Below are 23,683 nucleotides of genomic sequence, written 5' to 3' on the forward strand. Positions count from 1 at the left end.
TATTCTCCAGTTTTAATTCCTCTTTCTGTCTCTTTAGGGTAACACAGTGCTCCATTTGGACTTGGTGACAGGCGCCTTGCGGAGGCTCATGATTTCCCCCGACAGTGATCAGTCTTCCAGCAGATCGTCGAACTGGTGGAACAGTAAGGAACAACAGGTCAGAAGACTCTGTGTCTCCAGAGACAAATTTAAATTCACTTGTGGCTCGTAAACTCTTTGCTTTTCATTCAAGGCTTTATTTTTTCCACGTGACTAGATTTAAATCTGACATTGAACTAGACTGCATTATGAAAAGACTTGTCAATTATTCATCTGATCATTCCGTGAAAAGATTTGAACTTACTGTGTTTTTGTTTCTGTGATTGTTGCCTGCAGGCAGGGTATAAAATGTGTCGTGACTTCTCCCACAAAAACTGGCTTCTGTTCTATAAGGAGGACAGGTAAACTACATCCATGACATTGTTACACAGCACCAGCATCCTGAAGTCCTGTGGTATCAGTCGCTGCTTTTGCATGTGCAGCAACCAGCTGGAGGTCCTGGATGTGCTTGAGGGACGAGTTCACTCCATCTCCCTTCCGATCAACCTAAAGTCTGTCTTCCTGGTGGCAGAGGACCGCTGGCTGCTGCTGGAGAGCAACTCTAACAAGTAAGTAATGGATCTCAAATATCTGTCCAGGTCTCTGGATTGAACTTTAAAATAATCGTGCATGTCTGACTGTATAGGAAGTTCCTGCTGACCAAGCCCATGCACATGGCAGCTGAAGACTCTGGAGTCTGTCAGCTTCACAGCATCAGTGAGGACTCAGTCAACTCAGGCCATGGAACAAGCTCAGGTATATATTTATACACACAGACACACACACACACAGAGTCGAAATGAAAAATCTTACTTTTCTTGTCTTTATCATTCAAGCTTGGGACCTCTACCAGAGGTCTGGGAGCTTAATGGTCCTGCGCAGTATCTTAGCTTTAACTAGACTGGTGCTCTTCTGGACACAGATCTGATGTCGTTCCTGGGATGTTGTGGTCTATCACACCAGGCAAGATCCTTGGTGCTGGCTGTGCAAAGATACCCAGAGACAATCCAGCACATAACAACAGTGTCCAGGATGCTAGCAGGCAGGGCATACATGGAATAGCAGAACCAGGTAGCCTGTATAATATACAGGAATACCTGTGCTGAGTATGGCCTGTCCCAAGGTCAAAATGGAAAATGCCCCTTTGAGTTGTTGAGAACAACCGAGTTATGATCCTGTAGGACTTCCAGTTACAGACAGGCAAAGTGGTGGCGGCTAATCAACTGGACATAGTGGTGGTAGACAAGCAGAGGAAGAGGGCTGTAATGATAGATGTAATCTGTATTGACTAGTGGCCTTTAGCTCTGATGGCCACAAGACGTGTCTTCGGGGTTTTCGTGGTCATCATGATCCTGATGACCCTGACTGATGAAAGCCACAAGCCTAAACACGTCAGTCCAGCAATAAAGATATGTTCTCTACAAGTTTTGACTTCTTGTGGTCATAAATCTTAGAAAGCTGATGTCAGTAACTGGTGGACAAATATGCAAAACAACTTCAAGATGTTGTTCAATGCTAGCGTCTGGAGGCCAAATATGCACTTACTTTTTCCATTCAAGAATATCCGTTTATATTTTTATCAATAAATAATTGAAAAGCTAATAACTTGTGATGTTGCTCATGTAGATCACCTTTAACTTTTAGAGACTGTTTCAAAGTGTTTGCTTGTTTAAATATGTCAAATATCCACTTGTGGGATATACTGGTTTTTTTTTCTCCAACATTATATTCATCACATTTTTAAATGGACTAAAAAAGCCACAAAGAAACTAAAAAGAACAAACAAACAAAGCGGGTCCTACTGCGCTTAAAAGGTTTGCACGTTTTGATCGTAATTAGTGAAATCTCTTTTGAAATAATCTTTGTACCGTACCATAATTTATTGATATAGCACTTTAAAAACAGCACATGGGCAGCCAAAGTGCTGTACAGCAGAAATATAAAAAGTACAATAAATCAATAACAATAAATTAACAATGGCAGTTACTCACTGAGTCAAAAGCCAGCGGATAAAAATTTGTTTTTAACCTGGATTTAAAGACCAATACTGAAGTAGATTGCCTAATGTGACGAGGAAGAAGAAGAACTCTCAGTCTCCTCCAAGTTTCAGCCGCGATTTAGGGGCTGAGAGCAACAGCTGCTCAGCTGACCGGAGTAAACGAGGGGGGCTTCAGCAGATTGGACAAATATACAGGCGCCAAACTGTTTAAGGATTTACAATTTAAAATGATTTTAAATTGGAAGCCTTTGTAAGAAGGCCAGAACTGGAGTAATTTGCTCAAATTTTCTTTTACCAGTTAAAAACCGTGCTGCAGCATTATGCACCAGTTGCAGGTGTGACAGAGCGCCCTGGCCAACCCCTATTAAAAGGGAGTTCCAGTAATCCAAGCGTGAGGTTATAAAAGAATGGATGACAGTTTCCAAGTCACGCCTGGAGAGAAGAGGCTTACCTCTGACAGACGTCTGAGGTAAAAGAATGAAGATTTCACCAAGCCATTTACGTGGGCATCAAAACAAAGCGCACTGTCGATTTTTACCCCAAGATTAGTAACCGAGCTTTTCAGGGGTCAGAGCAGCAAAGTCAACATCTGGGGTACCAAAAGAACGACTGAGACCGAATAAAATTCCTTCAGTTTTCCGTTTGTTAAAATTTTAGAAATTTTGACTTAACATCGCTAAGACAATCAAGCAGGACTCCAACCGAGGAGCTGTCAGAGTGATTAAAAGATAGATAAAGCTGGCAATCGTCACCATATAGATGAAATGAAATTTTGTGTTTTCGGAAAATCGCACCTAATGGCAAACCGCAATCTCCCTATGTTTATTTAACAGATTTTCATGTTCTTCTGTATTGCTGTGTAGCAGTTCTTAAAGACCCAATTAACATGGAGACTGAAATAGAGAGAATTAAACTAATAACAGCTGTATTTCAGACCTCTAAGTTTATACATTAAATGGCCATAAGTTAAATACATTTTCCAATGTTTAGTCATTTGAAAAGTCTATAGCTCATAGTTGTCACACTTCAGTGGATTGTATTCTTAAGAGGAAATACGGGAGCTTTTTGACAGGTTTCTAAATGATGTCATTTCTGCATTCTTGACATGAAGTACAAAGATTGAGTAGAGTTGAGTTCAGAAGTAGGGCAATTGATTTCCCAAGGAGCGAGGGCTTATAAAGAAATAAAAATTAATATTGAGCACGAGTGAGTTCAGCTTATTGATGTGACCCTCGACAACACTCAGTCCCAGTTTCCCCCAATGGACAAGTTTCTATTTCTTTCTTTTTCTCACTGCTTTCTTTCATGTTTCTGTTCCACCAAACTCATGCTGGTCCATCACTGCAGCCGAGTTGTCTATACCCCAGATGCTGTCATGTGAGCAGCTACCCAACGAGAACCTGAGTGCTGCTCTGAACCAGAAGATTGTTTCCCCTAACCGTGTGCTGGTTGACACAGATTCCTACGCGCGGCTCATCGTCGGCTTCCCAGATCTCATGGTGAGATTATGAGGGAATTTGGTGAAGAAATTTGTGTGACAATAATAATTCTTTTTCCAGTTTCCTGTCTTCTTTCTTTTTATGTTTCTACTAGAAGTAGAAATATCTAGTTTAACTCTATAGAGCTTGAAGGGAAGCGGGGTCATGTGGCGTTAACATTTTTTTGGAACCTATTTGAAAGTCAAAGCTAAGACAAGGCCTAGCTTTGAGTCTGTATTTTATCTGCCTGATTCATGTATGAAAAAATGAAAGCGTTAGAGAAGATGTTAATTGAAAACAAAGAGCATTGTGAGTGAGTTACTCTAATGCGTATGACCGATGGCTTAAGAGTGACGTTTTCCTTCGGATTTCTTCTCTTGATGAGTCACCTAATGAAGTGTACAGCTTTAAAAGACCCGTCAACCTATCAGCGATAAAGAGTGGTGACAGCGGGGCTCAAGCATTCTTCAGAGGAGGGCTTCGGAGCGCCACGGCCAAACAGGAGAATTGTGTCGGTCTGATCCCGGTCAATCAGGTGGTTCGAGCTCTTCCACCTAACAAAGTCCCCCTAAAAGAGCTGTACCCCAAAGGTCAGAGTTCACCTTACATAAAGGTTTTCAGGAAATATAAGTTTTGAAAGTTTTCAAAAGTTTAAAGATTAGTTTTCTTTGCCACGCAGACGTCACACCTCCAATGACAGCAGCATACCTGGAGGTGACTGATCTCAACTCCAAGAAGCTCAAATATATTCCTGTTCCAAGGTAAACCGCTGGTGTCTTACTACCTCACTACCTCATTCTGCAGTACTTTCAGAACAAGAATGTAACTTTACATCCTTTGGCTCCAGCTAGAGGTCAGTGACAGCATTGCACTATAAAAGAAAAAAAACCCAAAAGTGCTAATATATCTTCTCTGCATCTTACATGTGTTCAACCTTGGAAACTTGTAATTTTTTTAGAGGACATATTATGCTTTTTTTCCCCCTAATTTTTGTCTCTTAGACAAATGGATACTCATATTTAACATGGACCAGGTTCCAAAAAAATTAACCCAGCATATGTGAAAATTGTCATTTCAAGTACACCATTCTGCCGGTAAGCGCAGAAGCCCTTCCCATCATCTATTTAAGAGGGGCAGCTTTAAAGGGTGGAAAGAGATAAAACATTTGTTTCAGAGGATGATCTGAAGGCCTGCCCCAAGGCCCAGTATAAGATCTGTACAGACCATGAATAAATATCGTTACTATAATTGCATAGGATCTGGAATAGAAAAGAGTGGAATAAAAACTCAATGGTCCCTGCTTATCTAAATCAACTTCTTTTTCTGTGTTCTGTGTTGTGACCTTTTCTTGTATCTGTAATTGGCAGGTCAATGACTGTGTCGCCCTACACCAACTGGGTGTCCAAGGTGTCAGAGTGTGATGTGCTGATAGCTGCTCTTGGTTCTGGAGGTGTCGTCACGGTGGATATGGGCGGGTACATCCGTCTCTGGGAGACAGGATTAGACACCTTGCAGCGCTCACTGATGGAATGGAGGAATATGATTGGCTCAGAGGACGGCAGACCCATACAGGTAATACAACAGAGTGTCTTTGAGCACATTACATGGCTCATTGATAAGTTTCTCTATAGAATTCCACAAAGTGGCAAATACAATGACTAGAAACGCTTGCAGCCTGCAGTTAATCTCCACACCACAGAGGGGCAGCACCTCTATTTTAAAGCAACTCTCCATTGGAAGTTGCTCTGCATGCTCGCCTCACTCTGGCAGAAGACATTAGCTGAAACATTTCTGTTTTTGTGCTAAAGGGAATATTTTCAGCTCCATAATTCATGACCCAGCTGTACCCAGGGTGGGTGGTTATGAATGGCTGGCTGTCGTGCTGATGATGCAATAGCTTTGACCCTTAGTGTAGGTCAGAACATTCAGACCAGAGCACTGAGACAGCATTGTTTAGGTGCCCACATGTGCACATAGACACAAACATTCTTGGCATATTGGAGTCGTCCACATGCAGAGAGCATTAGCTGCAGATCTGTGTTTGTTGCACCAGGCATGAAGATAGAAGATGCAACATGGCCTGAAAAAATGGTAACAAGGAGACCAATCATGAAGTTGTATAATATCAGTGACTAATTTTTGGAGTCTGAGCTATTTGCATTGGTTGCTGTAAAACATATCACAAGGCTATCCCAAGCGTCTTTGTGTGAGATTATAGACTCGAAAACACCCATAGCTCACCGTTTCTGCCTGTTTCTGGTTTAGATTTGTCAATAGTCATATCTTCTTTGGTGGGTCACCTTGAGTCCACTGTAGGTTAGACTTGGACAGACTCTCCCTGTGCTCAGTCTCAGCAAACAGCATGGGCTCTACTGAGTTTGTTCACAGCCGCCTAAAAGGCTCTCTATATCTGCTTTGCCAAACAGTGTACATACTACGTTAGCTCTATATGGGCGTAGATGTTTGAACAGTATGTGCCAAGTACCTTGTTTTTATGACATGGTTATAGAGCATAACAAAATGGGTTCTGACTAAAGTGTGAAGTGGAAAAAAGAAGGAAATCTGTTCATGCTGGAAGTGGTTAACAGGTTTAATAAACAAAGCTCATGTCATGATGGCTTATTGCCTTCGTAATACTCATTAATACCTCTACTGTATACTTCTGGAAAAGCACGCAATGAGCTATGTGTGTGTGCCCAAGTAAGCGTGGCGCCTCCACACGTCGCTCTGACTTTGCTCCATTACAGCATAGCTGACATCATTCCTGCAGACAAAGATACATAGGAGACATCACTCATCATCTATCTGCACGCATGGTGCCAGATTGGTGTCTGCAGCTATCCTGCATATTGCAACCAGTTATAGTCACTCAACCTGACACTTAATTGTGTGATTTGTTGTTTTTACACTTCCCTGTTTTCGGCAGGTTTGGCCAGGTGCCACTTTTCCATCTACCTGGCCTTTCCCCACTGACACAAGCTCTTCAGTTTCACTCATATTCATGCATGCACATGCTTGCTCCCTCAAAGTTTAAAGCATCTGTAGAAGTGTCTACAGATGCTTTGTCCCACCTTAATGGACATATTTGTATGCTGTACCAGTTGTAAAGTATAGGGCCAAGTATGTTAATACAAGTCATAAAAATATGGCATGTTGAACTCTGAGACAAAGCTTTCTAACCACATTGCTCACTTCATAAATTAGTCGATCTTAATAATAGTTTCCGAAATCTCTTTATGCCCATCCATTCATGCATCCATCTATATGTTCATTTTACTGAAAAGCCATTGATTAATGGTGCAGTGTTTCCTACACCATTAATTTCAGGTCATTCAGAACCTGCACGCACACACACAACATAACACAGCTTCATCAATCTGCAGATACACTGAATCACTGAGACCTTTATATAACACACAGAATATTTTTGAACGTTCGTGTACGGGCACGCATTTATGCTGACACCCACACACTAGCGTGCGCCCAGCATCACACTGGGACATGTATTTACTCAAGAAAAGGGCTGACCTCATGTACTATGTGTGACTGCATACACACATTCAAAAGTGTGTATTCACACTTACACCATCGCTCTTATATCACTGTCTGTCTGTAGTGGTCTGAAGGAGAATAAGAAATTTATGAGGTTATTTATCCTAGAAGACAAGGCGTGGACCGCAGATAAGAGACAGACAGAGACATATACTGGTAGAAAGCAAAAGAAAGAAAAAGGGAGGGGTAAAAACGTTGATTCCCACTGTCATTAAAAATGAAGTTTTCTCCACTGACGTTGCCGTCCTTTTTCCCTTAATTCCTTCTTTTGGTTTCTGCCTGTCTCTCAGCACTAACGTGCCATCATTAGCTTACTGTTTATGAGTGGGACATGCAGCAACAGCAGCACACAAACACATTTATCCAAGATTTACGCAGTAATTTGACATCAACCATTCAGTTCTGTGGTGCTTCTTTAAACCCCAAATTGTGGTTACGGAGCGTAGTAATCTGTCTTTTGTTTGGAGCAGGAAATTCAAAATTACTTTAGCATGAGACAAGCACCAATCAAGCATGCTGTCCAAACATACCCAGACTCTGTGGAGAAATAAATGAAAATTGGCATCAATGCAGGTATTATAAGGTATTTACAGTTCAGCATGTTCTTCAAAGGTGTTTTCCTGCTCTTATGGAGCTGCTTAAACTGCATCAAAGCTTTGCCTTAAGCGTGATACAATCTTGGAATATTCATTCTAATCTAAGCAAACATCTCTACGCATGAAGCATTCAACTCTTAATTTCATTCATTACAGTGTGTGGTTTTATCAGTTTCGCGTGACTGGTAAGAATCATCCATCCTTAAATCCTTTTATGCTAAAGACGCCAGTATTAAAAAAAACAAAAAAAGCGAGGGTTTTAATTCAATTGTGTGTCATTGTTTAAATCAGTGGTGTCAAACAGAAGGCCTGGGGGCCAAATTAGCCCGACAGAGACTCCCAATATCTTAAAATCCCACTGGACGGCTTTGGAAAATGTGAAGAAGGGCATATGTTTGGGACTTTATTTTACAGTTTTTCCTACTGATCTATTTGTCTATACAGAAAAAAAGAAGAAGCAAAAACTGTGTTTTCTTATTACAAGACATTTTGGGAAATGAGGTACTTTTTATGTAATTTTACAGATCTATTAATTACAATTTAGTCCCAAAGAGTCATCCTGACAGATTTCTTTTCATTTACTACAGCAGAATTTCTTCATCGTGTTGAAAAACTGAGATGTACTGTGGATTAAATATTGTGTTATTTTTTTTCATATGAACATAAGTAAGAGATTCCATATGTGTTTAAGCTTCTGTACTTCTGTACTTCATATCTGGTTATAAACTTTATAAAATCTGTTATTTTAAACATGCTCAAGAGGTCCAGTTCAGTGGCTCGGATATGTGGAGGTAAAGCAATGCCCCAACGACCTTCTAATCCATTCAAATGGAGGAATTATAAAAAAGAGAATGTACAGTTTTATGTGAGATGATGCATAGAGGTTAAAACCATTTTTTCAGTGAATTTTAACATGAAAGTCCATGTTTTTTTCACCTTTCCATGACATCTATTTTTCAGCCTGGGAGGTCATCGGTTGTGTTTTTCAAAGACAATGAGCATTCAGTTGCTGTAGCAAGATCTACTGGAACAGTTATAGTTTAGCCAACATTAGCTGTGTCTGAAATCACTCATTTACTAATCCTGGTATAATAGACAGCCGATAGTTCACTCAAAGCTGAACAGTAACTGACATAATGAACACACGCTTGCACATTGTGTCATTACCATAGGCTGTTCAGACTTTAACAATCATTCTGGAAACTCTAAATTCAGCACATTTGTGAGACTGTAAGTACGTTTTTCTTTTCTCTTCTTTTCTGTTCTGTCGTTCCAGTTTTAAGGGCACTACACGGATAAGTTCTCATCCTTAATTAAGACATTCTGATCAGTTGATGCAAATTATATGTAACACACCATGTAGCAAACAGGGAATGATTTTAGACATGACCTTTTATTACAGCTAAAGATGATACAAATATTTTTGTGTGCATAAATATCTTTTATGGAATTAAAGGAGAACAATTTGTGTTAATACATCAAAATATAGCTTTTATAATGGATTTTATATTAGATTAGAACTCAACACTAGTTGAGTTCTAAGAACTCAACCCTTTTCCTGGTTTGACAGAGTCAGATTAGAGTGCATTAGCAGTGTGGTGATACATTCATAATTATGCTGCGACGCAGAGAGAGTGTTATATCTATATACAGTGTGATGACAAGGGTGAATTACTGAAATAAGCCGACGCTGAGAAAATCCCATAGCTCAACTTCCTCTGTGAATGACAGGCACAAAATGAGCATCGGGGACCAGGTGATGTTAACCTGATGGAGATGGTGCTAGGTTGGTGGCACTAACTTTTATCGAGTGATTGCAATCTCATTCAAAAACACTTGTATAGCAACTGTAAGCCTTAAAGTCATATTCCTGTGGATCAAGTGCACACACCCACTCCTCAACATGACACAGCTGTGTGCAGCACAGCTCATGTTATGCAGAGGTTTCTGAGAGGCACGTTAGTGTGTAATCAGAGATCAGTTACAGTAGTGGAGGTGAGCTTTGGTTATTGACCAAGGTCTCACTACTTACTTAGGTTAACACTAGTTTCTTCTTAATTTTTTTAAAGACATTTTTACTGTCGGCCAGTATAGGCAATCCTCATGTCAGTCTGTTGTGTAAGGCAGCCCACACAGCTGGAGTTCTGCTGTGATTGTGCCTCACTCTTTGAGTCTGTGTCTATTTGTAGGAAAGGAGAGTGTTTAAAGTTGTGCTTTGCATGTATGGCTTGATTAGCTATTTATCAATGAAAAATCAAAAACATTGGTCCAGTCACGCATGTTGTTGTCCAACTGTAATCAAGCGCATCAAGCTAAGTACCATAACATGGCTTTAAATAGCCAGGCCTCAATTGTTTTCTGCAACCTTTGAGGCTGGTCTTGGCAAGGCTACACATCAGCATCAACATGAAAAAGCATCATTTTGGCTCCAGTGATTGGTTTGGGGACATCTCCCCTTGGGAAAAGGAAAAAGTGAATAAAATATTTTGATCTTTATTTGTTTTTTTTTAAAGATATTCTCCCGGGTTTGTTCATTTGTCACTATGTTACTCATATGTGAACTCATAACTTCACAGTATGCTACGTATGAAAATTGGGACTGATGAGTAGACGTGGTAGAGGTGGATGGTTTGAAGCAGCAGGCAGAGAGACATTTCACAGATGGTGATGGGAGCTAAAATAGGCTGCCAAACTTAGAGGGTGTGTTTGTGATGTGATGTGAAGAGAGGGTCAGGTTATGTGTGTGTGACGCAGAGCAACTCCAGTTGTCTGCCCGAACTAGCTCGCAGGGTTCCCTCCATCTGTGCTCTCACGTTGTAATGGTGACACATGCTCTACATTACCTCCAGTCTCCCTCTGTCTTATTATTTTAAGGCTGACGAGTGACTTTGTCTGCAATAAAATAATATCAGAAATGTCAAATCTACTTTTAGACACACTTTAACAGTTAGTTGTCTTAAATTTAAAATTGGAATTTATTATACATTCTGTATACATTCTTTCTAATGGCCAGCAGGGGCGATTCATCTGGTTGCATTTGTATAGACTGTGGAAAAATGACTCTCATTTTGTGAATTTAGCAGACACTTTGAAAATGAGTTCATGGTCTTAATCGCTATTTTCAGTTCTTATTGAAAGCAACTTGATGTTCATTTTAAACTATGCTCCCCATTGGTGTCTCAAAGGTTGACAACACAGGATATGATTTAGAAGGACCTTATATTGTGATCAACAAGCTGCTGCTGTGTAAGTCGTGTTTAGAGGTGCAGCTTGATTTAAAACGTTAATGTGAATCTGTTCAAGGATCCAAACATCTGTTGTCTGTCTGGTAAATCCCGTCATCAATAATAGAGCCTCTGTTTAAGCTCAGTACCACAATGGGCATTATCTTGTCCGTATAATCTGACTTGCTGTGTATCAGACTGGTGCTCCTAATCTGAACTAAATATAGAGAGCACTGCTGATCCAGCAGCTTCGTGCAGGTGTGGGAACAGAGCCTGAGCTCTGAGCTCCTCTGTGTGTCAGTGTGATGCGTGGATACTGGGTGAGGACGGGGAGGGGAGGGGTCCTTTTCAGCAAACTGCCGCTCCCTTCAGATAAGTCTCTGTTAACCGCTCAGACCACAAGAAACCAATAAAAAAATCAACAGCAGAAAAGATAATAACTTGAACATACACACAGCGCTTTCCACAGTTTACAAGAGACCTTCTTCCCCCCACAGATACCATTTGAATTCCTGCAATATGTAAGAATGCAGCTGAACCACAGGGGATACACTTAGTCTCTCACTGAACTACCCGTTTCTCTCTCAGTCCTTCAAGCGTGCCAGACTCTGGCCTGCCGCCCTGCCTCAGAGTGAGAGGCAGCATGCTGATTTTGGCTCTGATGGTGCCATTGAGATGGACCTAAAAAAGCAAAGTTTTAACCTCTGTGTCTCCTTCCCTCCGTCTATTATCCCCCCTGCAGAGAAAGACAGAGCTTATTCTGTCCATTCTGCTAAGACCTCACTACTAAATGATAGAGACTCCTTTAATTCTAATAATGCTTTGACTGATAATTATTGACACATTTAATTAATTAATTATTGACACATTTAATTAATTATTTATGTATTTCACATTTTAATTAATTATTGACACATTTAATTAATTATTGACACATTTAATTAATTATTTAATGATATATTTATTTATTTCATTTTGGCAGTCCTGACGCCTGGCTCTCGTCATGAAATAATTTTATCTGTCAGCCTCACCCATCAAACTCAGGGGGCGGGGTTAACGCTGCCCATGCAGCTTCTCTAACATTTGATTGGTTGCCGTGCAAAGTAAGTCAAAACAGGTCGATCCTAGATAATCGATTGCTTGTGTAGACTTGGGGCAGCCAGGTATCCCAGAATGCAGATCAAATCACAGGCCGTTTTTCTGTCACCAGCTACACTTTTAACAGTGTTTTAGCTGCGAATGTCGCGCCGTAATCTTCACATGTCTGGTCAGGTTGTCAACATAGAACATGTTTGCAAAAGTGCTCAGATGTTTTCAGAGATTTCACTAGCTCTGCTAACAGTTAGCATGCAGAGTGCACCGAGGGGGTACATTAACCGGTTTGTTTACATATTTCACTCTCCGTGTTCCACATGTTGCATTCGCAGATTCTCATTTTCACCGAACGATCGTCTCTTTCCGCCTGGTCTTGTGTCTCTGTGCTTCTGTAACATAAAGAACGAGCTGACATTTTTCTCACGAAACCAGCGATCAGCTCAACAGACCCTCAGTTTACCTGCATGCATCCTCCTCCTCATCTGTCAGCTGTTTAACACCTGCTGCTAATTCAAGAAACAGCCTAGTTACCTGGTGATAGTCACAGTTTAACTGCACAAGATAAGTAAATATAGTATTTTCCCCGAGCGCAGAGCTGCTGGAGCTTGTTTCCTTACAGAGCACTTTATAGGCGAGCCAGCTTTATCAGCGGCTGATGTCCAATCACCAGCACACAGCTTTCAAACCTCAGCTGAGTTTTAGCTCTCAGTGGTTAAACGCTGGACTTCATTCACTCAGGTTCTGTCTGTCGGGTCACGTTTACTTCGCTGTTTTATTTACAACTGAGCAAATCGGTTTGGCTGAGGTTAAAGTTACGTTTCATAACTGCATAGTTTCACAGACGTTTAATGGTTCACTGGCACATGTGTTAGACTGAACTATCATCTAAATATCATCTGTTTTTTAATAGTTATTCAACTGTATTCTAAGCACCAGCTGTCTGTTAGAATGTGATTTTTTTTCTCTCTCTGTTGGCAGAGGTATAAAAATGCGCAGGAAAATCTGACGTGCATGGCAAACTTCACCGACGATATTTAGGGAGGAATAAACACACATCAAACATAAATGAACCATTTGCCTGTCTCCATAATTGAGAGCATTTTCTCTTCTTATGTCAACACTCTCTCTCTCTCTTTTTTTTTTTTTTTTTTTTTTGCTTTTTCGGTCATGTTATGTTTACCTGTCAAAGGCTTGTTACAAACTATGAAACACATTGTGCAGACTTCTGGATGTTAGAAGAAAACGAATACTGCTCATGAATGAGACTAAAGGCAGGAAGGTGTCCTTTAAAACTAAACATGTTAATAGGACCTCCCTGTTTATATCATAGTTTATGATATAGCACGTGTATTTCAGTAATAGCCTGCTGAGGCCACTATACGTGCTGGCCTCATATCAAATGTGAAGGCAGACTGAGTCTATGTTTGACGTTTGTTTATATCTAATCTTCCTTTTCAAACATTTAAACAGCAGCGAGTCTGCAGCTGAGGGAATACAAATTCAAATTGTCGGAACAGGTTTGCTCGTTTCTTGGATTCATTTGGTGATTTATTAAATGTATAACTGTGTGGTGGGGCGTGGTCTGCGGTGCCGTGCAGGGAGGGCGGACGCACCTGCACGGCATCCTTAATCACGCCCGCCTAGTTAAAAACACGGGGACTGAGGGGTTTGGGGGTGTTGTGGTGTGGTGAGATGTAAATAAAGATGACTCTGAACGTTGCTCCGTGGTCCCGCCGTGTCTTATTCACGCCACATTGGTGCCGAAACCCAGGAGGCAGCACGGCGGGTCCATATCGGAGCCAGGGAATGGAGGAGCTGGCCCAGAGGGTGGCCGAAATGGCGGCCGCCCAGCGGGAGCAGGCGGCGGAGGTGCGTCGCCAGCAGGAAGAGCTGCAGGACCAGTCCGAGCGGCACCTGGAAAGGATTGGGGAGCTGGCGGCGCTGCTCTGGGCCTGGGCGCCACCCCCACAGGTGTGTCCCGAGGACAGTGAAGCGGTGGAGGAGCCGCGTGAGGCACCTCAGCAGCCGGAGGTGGCAGACGAGGCGCGCGGGGATCTGCGCCTGCCGGAGGAGGGGGAACAGCCAGGTGAAGGGCTGCTCCTGCCGGGAGTGGTGGATGAGCCGCTCCAACCGGAGGCGGCAGACGAGGTGCGCGAGGGTCTGCGCCGGTTGGAGAAAGAGGAGCTGCACGAGGGGCTGCTCGAGCCGGGAGTGGCGGCGGAGGGAGCAGTAGTGACGGAGGCGTCGCGCTATGGGCTGCTCCAGCAGGGAGCGACAGCGGTGACGGAGGGGCCGCGCAAGGAGCTGGAGGTCCCAGTGCCAGGGGAGCTTCCTCGAGTGGAACTGGCGAGCGAGGCGGGCGCCACGCTTGAGATCGCCGTGCTCGCCAGACCGGCCTCACCACCACCAGAGGCCTGTACACGCCACACCTCTGCCCAGCCACCTGTGAGCTGGGGCTCACGCTTGTGCCGGCCGCGCCGGGTGCACCTGTCACGTGTCCGACTTCCGAACCAGCTTTGCCTGCGCCGCTGGATTCGCGGGCGGCCGCCTGAACTCGCACCTCCCCGTCGCTTGGCCGGGGCCTGGGGGTGCCAGCTGTCCGGGCTGATTCCCTCTCCCACTGGCGGTGGGGGAGTAGGTTCGGCCGGATGGCTCCCCGGCCTCAATCGGGCGATGGGGGTATGTGGTGGGGCGTGGGTGCAGGGAGGGCGGACGCACCTGCACGGCATCCTTAATCACGCCCGCCTAGTTAAAAACACGGGGACTGAGGGGTTTGGGGGTGTTGTGGTGTGGTGAGATGTAAATAAAGATGACTCTGAACGTTGCTCCGTGGTCCCGCCGTGTCTTATTCACGCCACAAACTGTTATTCTAATCTGCTGCTGAGTCTCTTACACTTTTCTTTATGCTGTATATTTTCACGTCTCTGGAATAGTTGGCAGTTAGATAGTCAGCTGGGAAACTTTGTGTTAACTCATGGAGCTGAGGATATCGTGGATATGCTGACCTCGCTGCGTGGTGTACAGAGCGAGGTCAGCATGATTAATATTCACAATAAAAATATTAGCCGAACATCATGAAGTCTGTATGTGTTTCATAGTGTCGAACAACCTTTGTACAGTTAAAGCCAGCAGTTACTACATGACGGAAACACCAACGTTATCTCTTTTATGTGTTTATACACAGGTCACGCTGATTACTGAACAAAAACCCAAAGATCAGATGTTAAACAGATTTATTTGCTCTCTCTCCTCCTTAAACATGTTTTTAATGTTAGTTATAATTCAGAATTGGCGACTGAAACACGTAGGACACATAAGAACATCAGGAAATAAAACACCGATAAATATAACCTCAGTAAAAGAAGTCAGCGGGGGTTACTACAGCTGTGTACCGGGGCCTGCGCTTTGTCGGTGGGATTGCTTGCGAGGCGAGCGGGTCTATCCCACGCTTTGCCGTGAGACTGGGATGACATCTCCGAAATCATCGAAACACTTTTGCAAAGAGGCTGTATCTTGACAAACCGACCAGACACATGAAGATTAAACCACTACATTCTCGGCTAAAAAAATATTAAAACGGTATTTGGTAACACACAAACAGGGTTTTTCAAAGCTCAGTTCTGTTAGCTTCCACATGCCGGTTGTTGTGTGCTAGAAACAATGGCCACCAGGCCAAAGCAATGGTTTTGACTCGATCAGCGTTAACCCCGCCCCCTGAGTTTGATGGGTGAGGCTGACAGATAAAATTATTTCATGATGAGAGCCAGGCGCCAAGACTGCCAAAATGAAATAAATAAATATATCATTAAATAATTAATTAAATGTGTCAATAATTAATTAAATGTGTCAATAATTAATTAAAATGTGAAATACATAAATAATTAATTAAATATGTCAATAATTAATTAATTAAATGTGTCAATAATTAATTAAAACGTGAAATACATAAATAATTAATTAAATGTGTCAATAATTAATTAATTACATATATCATAACTATTTATTTAATTAATTAATTCCAATTTTAATTAATTATTGCCACATTTAATTAATTATTTAATGGTGTATTTAATTAATTCATTATGGCAGTCCTGGCGTTCCATATGATAATGCTATGTAACTGACTGTTTGGTTGTGTGTATGGCCCTCACATACTAGTTCAGTGCATCATGACATTGCAGAGAAAGGTTTTAGAGAAATGATCTGGGCTTATCAAGAAATGATGGCTGATCTCAAACCGGATTACATTAGGTGCTATTTGAACACACATACTTAGATTCTTTTTCATAATATGGATACATTTTTAGCTTGTCAGTTCAATTTACTCTAAAATAATAGAAATACCGAATTATTATTTTGTGCATTTTTGTTATTTTGTATCAAAAAATGAGCATGTTTTTGTTGGATGTTTATGGCATTTTTATGACATCACCCACATGGCTTCCCTTCATCCTATCCTTGCAGATCACCATCCAGAGGGACAGTGGCCTGGATGTCAGCGCCCCGAAACATGGCAAGATCGACCCCCACAATGCTCCTCATGTCGGGGGTAACCAGTGGGCGGGAGGCACAGGTAACAGTTGTTTCTGACCACATTGTAACATGCATGAAATAAAAAAATCCATGTGTCCAAATATATCCACAGACCCTTCTATAAACCCATTGCCATAACTTGTAATGTAACCTATTAATATGTCCCTAGTATTGTAACTACATGCATGACACGTACACATTTTCGACTCTTTCTTCTGCTAACATTTTTTTTTTAAATTGACTGGAAGAGAATGGATCCCCTTGAAGTGAGAAACTCCACCACCAACTAGTGTTTTGGCAGCAAAATTGCTGAACTTGGTTAGTCTGCATCATAGACACAACATAGATTATGTATCGTCATCTCAGGCACAAATCTCTGGCTGTGAAGATAGAAGCCTCACCCACCTGCTGTTCAAACCCGTTTATGATGGCAACCAATCTGAACAAAGCTGAAATGGCTTCTTTCAGTCAGAGGCCTAGTATAAGATAAAGAGGCACAGACAACTCCAAAATAAAAATGTCAAGCTTGTTAGCAGCATTATAGGTCCTTTTGATAGTCAGAAGATGTGGTCAAATTTAGAAGGCAGCAGGAAAAATCGTCATCAGTCGTAGTGGTGAAACAGTCAGTTAATGTATCGTCTGTCAACAGAAAATTAACAACTTTTATATAGTCAGTTATAATGATAATGATCTGTTTTATATTTGTGAGGTATGGCAATACTTTTGTGTCAACGTTTATTAATGACAAAAGCTTTTGTAACAGTTTGAATCGCTTTCTCTACAGGTGGCAGAGACACAGCAGGGCTGGGTGGCAAGGGAGGCCCCTATCGTCTGGATGCAGGGCATAAGGTCTATCAGGTTTCACAGGTGGAGAAGGATGCGGTTCCTGAAGAGGTCCGTAAGGCAGCCCGAGAAATGGCTGAAAAGGCCTTCAAAGAAAGGTAATATGCATGAAATGCATGCTAAAAATAGCTGTGCGGTGTTGGAAAGCACGCTTGATCTTTAACCATATCCAAATAGAGTTAACGCCACAGGTGCAAAACCATGGAGAGGTGTGCAGACTTTTTTTGTTGGTTTTTTGTTCACTGATTGTTGCAAAAAAACAACAACTGAAGTGTCTGAGGTGTATAATGTAATGTGATGTGAACCAGATGTGTGTGAACAATACGCATGTGTGGGCCATCTGCCACCCCAGGTATGGTGCACCAAACAACTCCAGGGTGCTCTGTCCCAGCTGGATGGTAAAGCACAGTGGTAGATCCCACTGGGCGACCTCTGTGTGTGTGTGTGTGTGTGTGTGTGTGTGTGTGTGTGTGTGTGTGTGTGTGTGTGTGTGTGTGTGTGTGTGTGCGCGCGTGTTGAGCCCATATTCACTTCAGAGGAGGTTAGGTTGCGAGGGCATCCCTTTCACCAGCTCATCCATGAAGGGCGTCTCTGTTCACTTTAGCTTCAAACAGTCCCCCCTTCCCCCTCCCTCTTTCCTGCATTGCCCTTCTCATACACTGCCTGCTTTCACCCCAAGAGGACAACCTCTCAGATTCTCCTCTCTCTCTCTTTCCCCCTCTTCTCTTCCCTCTGTCTTTACCCATTTTAATAGCCTTGTTTTTCAGATTTTTTCCTCTGCCTTGTCTTCAGCCTGTCTATCACTAAGCTCAGATAATATCTAGTAGCTACATGCTGACGCTCTGCTATTCACTCACATGTCACTCTAACAGGTAAACACAGACATAGAAATAAAGGGCTGCTTGATTTTTCTTTTCCATGCCACAAGCCAACACTGTCAGCCTTTTTCCTATTCCTTCCCAATGTGTGTCCAAAGTCATATGTTTACTTAGCTTTAAGTTAAGCATCAGTAAAACTAAGATCTTTGCAGAAACCTTTAAGTAAGTGACACACGCACACACACACACACGCACACACACACACGCACGCACGCACACACACACACACACAAAGATCTTCTGCTTGTTTTCAGTGGTGGTGAAAGACACCAGAAATAGTAAAACTCCCATTTCGATCCTGTGTTTTGTGGCCTTGTTCTTTCCTCTTTGCAGTCATCCCCTTCTTTACAGTTTCACTCTTGCTGCATCCTTACTTTTTATTTGAATTCCATAGTGGGTTTATGGACGTGCCCTTAGGATCTGCCTCCTCAAATGCAAGAAAAGCAAAAGTTATATATAAACAAGAAGAAATGCTGGTTTGCAATGCAGTTTATTTAAGATGGTCCAATCAAAATCTGAATTTCCCTTTGTTATCATGGAAAAAGCATCCTTTGGTCTAAATAGGTGCAGGAGTATCCAGCTTGCTGTTAAAAGCCAGCATCCATAATGGTATTGGTGGGTTTGAGTGCAGCTGGTATAACTAACACTTATATTTGAAAATGCACCACAAATGAACAACAGATCCAGACGCCTTTTTGGAGACCTCTTGTTTTATTTCTGCAAAACAGAGCCACATCACATTCTGCATGTATTACATCAGCGCTGATATCAGACCTCAGCATGTCATGTCTGGCCTGCAGACAGTTTTTCCTGTGCTGCAGGAAACACTGAAAACATTTGATGGATTATGAACAAAAACTGCAGGAAAGGAAGCTGGAAAAACTGGAAAACATTTGAGTTGCAGTTGTTCCTCTCATTTCCCGAAGTCTTCCAGTGTGGTTTCAATGAGATTCGTTTACAAATAATCACATTGTTGTTAAATTTACACTTCACCCACTGGTTCAGCTTGGAAACACGATTGTAGTTATGTTTAAGGAAATCCAAAGCAAATACACAAGAATGAGGTTTCCTAAATACCAGAGTAACAGATCCAAATCCAAAAAATGGGTGTCCCGCTTCAAGATTTAATGGGTGTTAACAAAGCTGTTATTGTTTAGTGAGGACTGTATTTCAAAGTTTCATTGCAATGACTGTAAAGAAATGCTCACATAATGTGACAGTTAATAGTCAGGCGACCACAAAGGCCTATTTAACCGCTCAGTTCCTCTAATTAAATGCATGACAATAAAGGAGTGAAAAAACACTATGAAAAATAGGAAAATAAAACTGTCTCTGTCCTTGGAAAAGGAGCTTTTTTGAGTGGAGGACAGCTTGTTTAGTAGCAGGGAGTGTCAACCTTAAGTCTTTGTTTTTGTGGTTGTTGTATGTGAGTTTTCAGTGTGCTGGCTCCACCTTATTTAGTAAAAACCCTCTGTTGCTCTCTCCCGTATAAGTCAAGGTTCAGGAATTTGCAGGAAATAGCTCCGGCCGCTGGCCAGAGTGTCTGCTCGCCACATCCATTGCATGCATCCTCACACTGATGCACGTATACACACACATAGGAATGTGTGGAGGAAGGCGTTGCTCTTGTTTTGTGGACTGACGCGACGCAGTAAGAATACACAGAAACAAACAAAATGGCTGTGTGTGTAGGTCCGATATTACTTAATGCAGATCAAGTTTGTTTATTGTACATTTACCTTTATTTAATTTCCTTTTAGATTCATTTGACATAGATTCTACTCCAAGAGTCCAAGAGGACACTAATATGATATGATGAGTGGTATACCTAACAGCTGAGTAGTAAAAACTTTGAAGTATCATTTATTTATATAAGTTGTAGGAAGGTCATTCACAAACAGTGAGGATGTGCACAGGGGATACTCTGCAAACAAATTTAGACTGGTCTCAGATCAGATGTGCACAAGTGATAAAGGCCTTTAATTCAATCCAATTTAGTTTTAAAGAAATAAATAATCATAATAATAATTCTGTCGTTATTTACTGTTTTCCAGAAGAATACAAACCAAAAAAGGCTCATGGAATTAATTCAAAGAAATTAAATTATATATTAAGGTTAGTCATAAGGTTTAGGCTTTAGCAAACCCGTTTATTAAAATATATTCCAATAAGCAACCCTTTCACTACAAGGCCCCAGTCGTCACATTAGTGATCATAGATCAATTATATATGCTTTGCATCATGAAACTGCATTCATTAAACAAATATCATTATTGTCACTTATATACTGTTTTTGAAGCCTCCGTTAATGAAGCCTGAGATGCAGTTTCTTTTTTTCTAATAGGAAGTAACAAATTGAGTGGATGCAAATTAAAAATATTAGCTTTTCAAACTACAAATTCTTGTCTTTATACTGCATGACTTACCTGAATTAACATTTTTTAAAACTGCCATCCAAGTGTTGGTGATTATGAGTTTGTGTGTGTGTGTGTGTGTGTGTGTGTGTGTGTGTGTGTGTGTGTGTGTGTGTGTGTGTGTGTGTGTGTGTGTGTGTGTGTGTGAATGCATGATCTGTTTTGATTGCATAGCCGATGCCTGTGCAGTCTGTGTCAGTATTTTGTCTGAATCTGCTCACACACTGTGATAGATAAGGCTTACTCTCATCCCTGCATTGTTTTTTTTAAGTCACTGCTCTGAATGTCTGCAGTGTTGACGGTCTAGCCGTCACCAAAGGTTTCAAATGCGTGTCAGAGGATTTCACCCACTTTGCACACACATACACACACCAGCATGAAGGACCCTTACCACGCTTAAGGAAGGTTCTGTGTCTTTGTGTATAAGTAATACTAAAGTACCTGCACGCTGGCGTTACACCGATAAGCATGACTTGGGGAGAAAGGAGCACCTGTGTCTTGATGCCCGCAGGTGTGTTCTGGAGAGCACATGGGTTCATATTTAGAAACACTGACCCTTTGTCAGTTTGTTCTCAGGTGTCCTGGGCTAATGAAAAAAGGGCTCTGTTTGTACTCTTTCTGTATCTCACTGCCTCAAGATGCACACGGTGTTAATTTGGACAATAAAGGTTTAGTCATAGCTAATGCCATGCATCTCCCCCTCCCCTCTGTTTTTGTCTGACTTTTTGTCTCAGGTTGAAGGAGATTGATATGAGTGAATACGATGCTGCTACATACGAGCGCTTCTCCAGTGCCGTGAGGAGACAAGTTCAGTCACTCCGCATCATCCTGGACAGTTTACAGGTTGGCGTCACACCACACACTGTTTGTGTTTAACACAAGTTTCCTTGTTTGAAGGTATCAGTGTTTTTGCAACATCCAGGTTCATCTGCAGTAGCTTTTTTTATTTATTGCTCAGTCCCAATATTATAAAATGAGTAAAATATTGAAAGCCAAGATTCCCAATTTGCTGGTTTAAGTGGTTGCTTGTAATGACAGGCTCGTCTTTGTCAGATCAGTTTATTTAAACACCACCAACTCAGGCTGCAGTAGCTTCTATTGTACGGCTTGACACTGAAAAAAGTCATGGGGTCATAAAGTCAGCAGATGACAATTGGTTGACCTTATACATCCTCGCACGTGGTGCTGGACACGGAAAGAGGGGGCGCTGTCCCCCAGGAGCACTCTGATTTGTTAAAGAGAATGCGGACTAAGATCACAGGGAGTGGTGGTATTGTCTACGTTTCATTATTTTGGTTTCCACTTTCCGCCCTTTGTTTGGGCGTCTTAGTGCGAGCGTCTCTGGTGGGTGTGCTTGTTTGTGTGCGTTCATGGGCATCTGACAAGAACGCAATCATGCAGCCACGATTACAGAGCAGTGACACTGAACTGTGCTCTATTATTCTTCTATCCAGGTGTGAAGGTGTTTTTTTGCATGTGTTGTGCTGTGGAGGGTGTGTGATTTTGTTTTCCATCCAGGTGGGCTTTGAACATGAGTTTGGTTGTAATTTGCGTTTGTCCTTATTGCCTTGGGCAGCTTCTTCACTGGAAAGATGATGGAGATCCCACTAAAACCCAGCAGGCAAGACGCTATGAAGTCATGTCAATTTTTATGCCATTCCTACAGAGGGACTGAAAGGAGTCATACACACGCACACAACTATAAATGGCAAGCTTTCAATAAACTGATAGTGTATTGTTTCCATCTGCTGGGGTTTTCCTCAGGGAAAACCCTCTCTATTTACCTCTCAACAATAGACTGGCTTGGAACATACAAACCCTCAGCCCGCATTGTGAAGTTCTAAAAGTAAGATATCAGTCCGAGCTGACCGCAAAGTGTTTTTATTTTACGTTATTGATGAGGAAGAGTATCCTGGCTTTTGCGTCAAGACATTTCATTAATATGACATTTAGGTGCCGCACTAACACAACACCTCTTTCAGTTACAGTTCAACATAGTTAAAAAAAACAGCGCCTTGAGCCAACTGTTGTTGTGAATTGGCACCATGTGAACAAAATTGAACTGAATAGTTAAATTGAAGCTGACACCTTGTATTTTAAATGAGATGCGCTTAAGCACCAGAAGTAATAACTTCAGTCTGTTGTATTTCTGGATAGGTAATTTTTGTGCCTGCTTTGAGAAATGTTGTTGCGTCATGAACGAAGAGAATGTGCATCCATTTATGTCAGAATCGTTTGTCATAGTGAGGAAAAAAGGGATCTGGTTCCGTTACCTTTGTTTGTGCTGTTCTACTGTGCACTGCATTCAGAAAGGTGAAAGTAGTTGTTACATCTGTTACTACTTATCAATGATGTGAAGTCAAACAACCTTGTTATTGCTGGCTATTCTTTGTTTCTTTGTGTGCTCACACGTCATTTGCCGTGTAAAGAAAATCTCAAGACACGAAACCAAATATCCTGACTCACCAGTAACTGCAGGAGTGACCTAAAGAGAATGGGGAGAGGCACATCGGGTTTCCTCTTTGTTTGACGTCTTCTCCCTAAAGATCTCCTTCCGCTGAGGGAAAGATGAGGGCAGGACAGGGAGTGATGGCGCTCTTCCTTTCAGGTTTTCTCCTTGTAACATCACAAGAAATGGGGCCACAGATTCAGTGTAGCCTTTTCAATGTAGCCTTAGCCTCTTTTTGTTTGCTGGGTGTGAGTGCTAGTTGTTGGTATTGGTGAACTTTGAGCTCCTCTGTCATCTTTAAAAACCTCCATCAAAACAAAATCATCTCTCCCAGGCATATTTGGCTTACTTATTCTAATTTGGTGGATGTGCTTTCAGGCTAAAGGGAAGGAGCGGCAGTGGTTAAAAAACCAGGCTCTGGGAGAGCTGGATGACACCAAGATCATCGATGGACTGACTGGAGAGAAGGCTATATATAAACGCAGGGGAGAGCTGGAACCAGAGGTGTTTGTTTTTTCTTGAAACTTTCTTATTTTTGAATCTG

At 41.9% G+C, this 23,683-nt stretch overlaps 1 protein-coding gene across 1 annotated transcript in view; it reads left to right on the plus strand.

Moving 5' to 3' along the window:
* The window catches only part of vwa8 (von Willebrand factor A domain containing 8), an 86,391-nt gene that overhangs the window by 56,947 nt on the left and 5,761 nt on the right, over nucleotides 1-23,683 (plus strand). The window contains exons 30-41 of the mRNA XM_026145979.1: nucleotides 38-157; nucleotides 376-440; nucleotides 522-647; nucleotides 725-834; nucleotides 3,425-3,576; nucleotides 3,941-4,145; nucleotides 4,235-4,316; nucleotides 4,923-5,127; nucleotides 16,487-16,595; nucleotides 17,340-17,496; nucleotides 21,425-21,533; nucleotides 23,518-23,643. Of these exons, the coding sequence (XP_026001764.1) occupies nucleotides 38-157; nucleotides 376-440; nucleotides 522-647; nucleotides 725-834; nucleotides 3,425-3,576; nucleotides 3,941-4,145; nucleotides 4,235-4,316; nucleotides 4,923-5,127; nucleotides 16,487-16,595; nucleotides 17,340-17,496; nucleotides 21,425-21,533; nucleotides 23,518-23,643 (1,566 nt within the window). The remainder of the gene's footprint in view (nucleotides 1-37; nucleotides 158-375; nucleotides 441-521; nucleotides 648-724; nucleotides 835-3,424; nucleotides 3,577-3,940; nucleotides 4,146-4,234; nucleotides 4,317-4,922; nucleotides 5,128-16,486; nucleotides 16,596-17,339; nucleotides 17,497-21,424; nucleotides 21,534-23,517; nucleotides 23,644-23,683) is intronic.

Source organism: Astatotilapia calliptera, chromosome 16 (genome assembly GCF_900246225.1).
Source record: "Astatotilapia calliptera chromosome 16, fAstCal1.2, whole genome shotgun sequence".
Taxonomy (NCBI): Eukaryota; Metazoa; Chordata; class Actinopteri; order Cichliformes; family Cichlidae; genus Astatotilapia; species Astatotilapia calliptera.